The sequence below is a fragment of the Bison bison genome, unplaced genomic scaffold (assembly GCF_000754665.1).
Source record: "Bison bison bison isolate TAMUID 2011002044 unplaced genomic scaffold, Bison_UMD1.0 scf7180017864533, whole genome shotgun sequence".
NCBI classification, from domain to species: domain Eukaryota; kingdom Metazoa; phylum Chordata; class Mammalia; order Artiodactyla; family Bovidae; genus Bison; species Bison bison.
Window position 1 is genome coordinate 16,705,761 of NW_011495082.1, and position 7,155 is coordinate 16,712,915.

The 7,155-nt window shown below is 35.2% G+C and overlaps 1 protein-coding gene across 8 annotated transcripts in view; it reads left to right on the forward strand.

The window, feature by feature from the left end:
* PAM (peptidylglycine alpha-amidating monooxygenase) overlaps nucleotides 1-7,155 on the forward strand; it is a 180,562-nt gene that overhangs the window by 105,810 nt on the left and 67,597 nt on the right. For all 8 annotated transcript variants that reach the window (XM_010831969.1, XM_010831967.1, XM_010831968.1 and 5 more), the window contains exons 12-13: nucleotides 4,157-4,341; nucleotides 5,409-5,480. In XM_010831969.1, the coding sequence (XP_010830271.1) occupies nucleotides 4,157-4,341; nucleotides 5,409-5,480 (257 nt within the window). The remainder of the gene's footprint in view (nucleotides 1-4,156; nucleotides 4,342-5,408; nucleotides 5,481-7,155) is intronic.

A 7,155-nucleotide genomic window follows, 5' to 3' on the forward strand; every position in this document is an offset into this window, starting at 1 on the left:
GAGGTCTTATGGGGCCAGAAGATGTCCCCTCCATGCACTGGAAGAACAGTGGGCTCCCAGTTTTTAACCTGCTTGTTCTGTAGCCACCTGGAAACTAGGTTTACAGGAAAATTGTACCATCTAGTGGCCTTACCAGTAAGATTTTCAGTTGAGTGATTCTTCTGCCCGGTCCTAGTTTAACTCTGCATTAAGCTAGAAATTTTAGAACTGGAGAAAGCTTAAAGTGAAGTCGCTAAGTCATGTCCAACCCTCAGCAACCCCATGGACTGCAGCCTTCCAGGCTCCTCCATCCATGGGATTTTCCAGGCAAGAGTACTGGCTGGAGTGGGGTGCCATTGCCTTCTCCGAAGAAAGCTTAGGTAGAACAATCAGAGTTAACTAATAAGAAATAGTTAAAAAATTCGGGACAGTTTTTAACCAGAGGTTCAACTCAAAATACAACCATTAGAAACAAGTGAATTTAAGACAAAATATATCAATAAACTTAATGATAACATTTTAACCCAGATACATATTTCTTTTTAAATATTAAATATGAGTAATATATCTTAGGCAAATTTCTCTAATGTATATATTAACAATGTGGTACTAATTAACTTACACAGAGCAATATTTTGTGCCTGACACTGCATTGTATATTTTATATTCAACATGAGGCTTCTCTTAGTTCATTTCAAATGTTTAGTCAAGTGTAAACATCCAAAACAAGAATTTAATTGAGTGAGCCAAATAAGCTAATTAAGTCAGCTAATTTGCCTAAAAGTATAAAATTTAGGATTAATTCTTGAGAATTGGTAGGTAATATTTACCAATTTGATCAATTTTGTTGGTCATATGTTTCATTTGGAAACAGTTATTTCATATACATTTGAGAACGTCTAATAAATATTTGTAGTTACCAAGCACAACACTTTAATCAGCATTTAAAGTATATTATATGCAAATAAAGTTATATGGTCAATAGCCCCTTAATATACAAGTTTTAGGGCTTCCCAGTTGGTGCTAGTGGTAAAGAATCTGCCTGCCAATGCAGGAGACAAGAGAGATACGGGTTGGCTCCCTGGGTCAGGAAGATCCCCTGGAGAAGGAAATGGCAACCCGCTCCAGTATTTTTGCCTGGAAAATCCCATGGACAGAGGAGCCTGGCGGGCTACAATCCATAGGTCACAAAGCATCAGACACGACTGAGCCCACATGTATTTGTAGTAGTGTACAAAGTTTTAAAGCACCAGGAAACCTTTTAAGAAACAGTTCAGAGCTTTGCAAAATAACTTCTTTAAAGTTTTCATATTTCTTTCCAAAATGAGTCTTTTACCATCTTGGCTGCTTTTAAGTCTAGCATGGCACATGAAGATACGTGTAGGGCTAGGGATGAGGGAATCGCCAGAGTGGTGTATCACTGTCTGAAATGTAGTCACGGTGTTCTGCAGTATTTGGGTTTTTATAAAGGATGCATTTCAGAATACTTGATACTTTCTTAAAGGTCTACTACATATCTTTATAATATGAAATGATATGTTTTTATAAAACCCTGATAGATGGATAGATGAAAGAAAGAGAAACAGACATAAATATTCATGAGAAATGCTGTAAATTGTTCATTATATGGACCTGACTCAGCAGTATAATGTATGGGGTAACAGGTTATGCCACCTGTAATAAATTATAGGCATCTGTTAAGACAAATGACTTATTCTTCATTCAACAGATAGTTACTGAGGACCTACTATTTTCAGGCTAACCACACGCTGTCAGAATTAAAGCTAGCTGGTGTAAAAGAAGTAATTGTCATGTACGCACCTTATTATGCATGAAGAGGAGAGAAAAGTAGCCCTGTAGTTTGGAGATCTAGGTGATACCAGCCGTCATCATTCAGGGAATCAACAGTGGCAATAAGGACTGTTGAAAGGGCCATTTGGTGGGGCCAGAGGAGCAGTCAGAACACGGTCCTCCTCCACCGTGGAGGAGGAGGAGGTTGACAGAGTCGAATTGCATATGTTATTCTCTATGGAAAAGAAGGTGGATGTGTTACAATTCTTCCTTAGGAACGTAGAAAGCAACTTGGTTTAAAGTCAGATCTTTTGAGTAGAAAAAAGATGAATATTGAATAATATAGGCAAACTGTGTTGGCTGATACTAAGGATCATTTGAATCCTAACATGTTTAAGATATTATAGTTTCTCGGATTGGAGCTCAAAGTTCCTTTGACTACAAGTTCAATTATTGATGGAAAGAAAGTATGGCTTTTCTTTTCCTTCAGCTGTTCAATGAAATTTTCTTTGTGAAGATTCTTATTTAATCAGCTCAATACTGTATCATAGAGTCAGTGCCTCAAATGAGCTATATTTGGTGAACGGATGAGGCGGTTTCACAAAATCACACGTGTTTAGAGATGAACATGGGCATGACATTCCCAAGAGGACAAAATATAGAAGGATCTTTCCATGGGTTAATTTCAAGTTTCATTTATTATTATATACATCTATGCAGTTTTTTCCTTTCCCTAATTTGGGAAGGTTTCATTTCACTTTCCTGCTCTGCACCATGATTTCAGGGTTTTCTGAACCAGGGCCACATCTTAAATTCCTTTCCCCTCATTTCTCTGTCTTAGTCTATATACCCTTTTCCTCATTTTGAATGGGGGAGGGCAGATACTATAGTGAGAGGCTCCACCTTATTACTTTGGCTCCAGCCCTTCCTTTTATAGCACATAATTTTCTGACCAACTCCTAAGCTGCTAAAATATAATTCTTAGCAATGGTGTTTTGACACATGAAGATACGTGTAGGGAACAGGTGTCTGTTTGGGATTGCACGTCACCGTTTGCTTATATTTCATGGGAGACGCATTTACCCTGACAGGTATCAGATTCGGAGGGTGAAAAGCCAAATTATTTTCAAAGCATAAACAGAGCTTCCCATGACCATTCCTGTGGTCTCTCAGGGGCTCTCCATTTTCAGAGCTTAGAGAAACCACATCCCTGTTTGGAAAAGATTTTTCTTCTTTTTTTTTTTCCTTCCCTTGCTGATGTCATTACTGTTGCTATGGAGAGGAAATAAGTGCTCCGTGACATTGCTGGAAAAGTCAACACTGACGTATTTCTGTACAGCAAATAGTCCATTTCAGAGCTTGCTTTTTATTAGCAGAGGCTTGCTAAAAATTGTCAGAACCAGTACCAAAAAGGAAATGTTCTTTTGCTGGAACCATCTTGGTTTATAAAAGTTTTGCAATGGTGTACCTAAACATTTCCTTCCGAATAATAGAAAAGAGTATGAAACACATAATAACCCATGTGAATTGAGGAAGAAGAAAACATGTTTTATCAACTATTAGGCATGGTTTATATTATTTGAAACGTTTTTTCTTGGAAATGACCACCCCACTGTTTAAAAGTCTATTTTTAACCTTGAGTTATTCAGTTATCCAGCACTACCCCATTCAGATCTGAGCTCTTAGAAGAGATTAGGCCTGCTTTCACTTTGTATCATTCCTCAGGCATTCTTGTCTTCCCTACTATAGAAATCAAGGTGCCAAGACAGATATCAGAGATACGTTTATGATGTCCTAGTATCAACATATGATTCTTGATTCATCTCACCCTCAGGAACAAGGCAGTAACCGAAAGCGAGATCCCAGACTCTCGTGGTTAAATGGAAAAAGCCATTTTCATATGAGCTTGTAAATAATATGTGATATTTCTGTTGAACTGTTCTGAATTTTATTGTTATAAGTAAATAATTAAATTTTCCCATGAGAAAAATACTTTGCTTTATCAATGAGTTTTAACAAATAGAAAAAGGACTAAAAAATAAAAGGATTTAGAAGAGAAAAGAAAGCCTCTCGTTGCAACTAAAATGTCATTTCCATCTGTAGTATTTGGTGGTATCCATGGAGTGACGGCAAAAGGATTCTCCATTTTTAAGTGGAAAAATGCCATTGACAGTATGCTCTTGATGTTGAAAACTGTGATGGGTTTTAATGAAAGCTTTAAAATAAATGCACAATATGTCCACCTTTGAATCTACTGCTGGCAGACTGACCAGTTGCATTTTTCTTGCATGAAGAATGTGTTTATGTGAATGACTAATCTGTCGTATCTGTGGGGTTTTTTTTTGTTTGGTTGGTTGTTTTCTTTCTGTTTTGTTTTTGCCTGCAGTGGCACGTCTAGTGATGAAATGTGCAACTTATACATTATGTATTACATGGAATCCAAGCATGCAGTTTCTTTCATGACCTGTACACAGAATGTAGCTCCGGATATATTCAGAACCATACCACCAGAGGCCAATATTCCAATTCCTGTGAAATCCGATATGGTTATGATGCATGGACATCACAAAGGTAAAACTGATGCTTAATTTAAAGCAACATATGTTTTTATGTTTTTCATTTTCTTATGTGTTTTGCTTGACTGTATGATTAATACTTCAAATCACCCTCCTCCTGTCAGGCAGTTGCACGTGTTCACGTAATCTGATTCTCTCTTTCCCCCTTTTCTCCTCTCTCTCCCCTCCTGACATGTCCCTATCAAAACAGTTAAAATGAAAACTCTCAACTAGTGATGAAACAGATTCGTTTGGGACCAAGTCTGTAAATAAAGATCTTTCTTCATGTAGTTCGTGTTTCTAGTTTCCTCATTTCATTCTTCCCATGACTAGTAATGAATTATACAATTTATGAATTTATATACCATGTTCTAAAGAGTGCCACCGTTTGTAAATGGAAATGGTTATCATCTCTGATCATACCTTACATTATCTGTTTAATGAGTCTCTTCAAGCTAAGAACAATTCTTGATTTATGAGGCATTACTAGCCTTAGTCTTTTTGAGCACCTTCTCAGAATTGTTCTTTAACTTACTGTTCATCTGCAAAATGGTCATGATTGTCATTTCTTCAGTTTAAAATTGCAAAACCCATACTTTTTTACTGGATGAAGTATGATGAGACTTGACTGAATATTACAAGTTTGGTCTTAATGCCAGAAAAACTTCTTATTTCTTTCTACAGGAAATTTTATAAAAGAAGTTAACATAGCAAGCAGGTCATTTATGAAAATTCCAACATATTTTAAAAATGTACTATTAAATGTTCTGAAAATATCCTAAGTTCAATTTAAAAAATAATACAAGCAGTTTTATTAGTGCATCTTCAAAATTCTATATCATGTCTATATCACTGCAATGGTAGTTGACTCTGGTGTTAAGCCAGAGTCTGGCGCTTGGTAGTCATGATAGAGTTTTTGTGAATCAAGAGGGCATTTCTACCATATGAATTCTTAATACTATTGTTTTTATGAAACATAGGATCCTGAAAATATTTTTATGTTGATAGTATATTTCCAAAAAACTATTTACAGTGTGTGATATATACTGCAAATTTACTCTCAGCTCTTTTGATCCCTTCTAGAAACAGAGAACAAAGACAAGACTTCTTTACTACAGCAGCCCAAACGAGAAGAAGAAGGAGTGTTAGAACAGGGTATGTATGCTTCCTGCTATAACTAGGCATATAAAAGTATTCACTATCCAAATAGGCAAACAAAATTTAAAGTTATTGAGATATTTTAGGTCTTTCTTTATCAGCCTAATGCATCCATATTACTGATTTTATATAATGTATAATTCAGGAGAAAATAATCAACTGTTAGACTTTGGCTTTGACAATTCATTAATGTAATTTAGTCCCATTAAGTTTTTCTGTCTTTGTTTTATCTTATTTAATATTGTCACTTTTATATAGAGTACAATAAGTACAAATATAATCATTAGAAACAATTAGTGGGCTGCTTTTGAAACCTAATGACCTTTAACATTTAAATTCTTATACATTTTGTATGGTGTGTTCATTTGCTATATTTGAGGTTCAAGAAAAAAAGAAATTGAGTTAAACTGTATCTTGCCTGTCTTTTAAGTCATTCTTCTCTGCCAGGTAAGGTAGGAGGGGTTATCATCTTAAGCAATTGTTTTGTGTTAAGTTGCCATCTGATGAGTTAAGAAGGCTCCATTCTTCCTCTGTTCTATTTACTTAACGTGGTAATATTTCATGTTGTTAAGTCGTATATTGCATGTGCTGGCACTGAAAATTTATTCTCCCGAATCTTGCTTTCTTGCGGTTGTTTAGAAGATAGTACTTTGTGTTAGGCTGAAGTATGTTATCAGGTCGTTTTTGGCCTAGATGTAATATATTTTAAAACATTAGTTCAATGTTAATGCAAACACACTTCTAATGACAATATAAAGTATACAGGAAATAGGATTTTTCTATTAGCAGTTATAGAAATTTGTGACTCTTTGGATATTAAGAACTTCTATAGGAATTATTCAAAATGTATTTTATTAGGTCTAGGTCAAAGATACACTTATAATAAATGCACTATACGCTAATAATATTACACAAATAGCATTTGCAAAATTAAAAACAGGCTTTTTAAAGAAAAAAATGCATTCTGAAAGGGGGGTAGGGTAAACTGTAACATAAAAATTTTGAAATTATACAGAGTATGTTTCATAACATCTCATTCTAGCAAAGTGACCTAAAAACTTAGCTCAAAGTTGTTTCTATTTTGTATTAAATTAAAAAAAAGATGACTCTATACTAAATAATTTATGGTAAATGGTTCATACTGAACTATTGAGTATGACTTAAAATAACCAAGTTTATCAATGCTGTGTATATATTTTGTAAGGAAATCAATAATTATAGCCTAAACATAGTAGCTTTAAGTGTTTACTCTGACTGTCCAGAAATTTAATCAGACTTACAATGAATTATTTTGGCAATGCACACACTGTTTGAACTGTATGTCTTTGAAAGAATTGGAGTCATCTTAGAACATATTTCCAAACAGCAACATATGTAGTACAGCTCAAACTACCGCACAATTGCACTCATCTCACACGCTAGTAAAGTAATGCTCAAAATTCTCCAAGCCAGGCTTCAGCAATATGTGAACCATGAACTTCCTGATGTTCAAGCTGGTTTTAGAAAAGGCAGAGGAACCAGAGATCAAATTGCCAACATCCACTGGATCATGGAAAAAGCAAGAGAGTTCCAGAAAAACATCTATTTCTGCTTTCTTGACTATGCCAAAGCCTTTGACTGTGTGGATCACAATAAACTGTGGAAAATTCTGAAAGAGATGGGAGTACCAGAG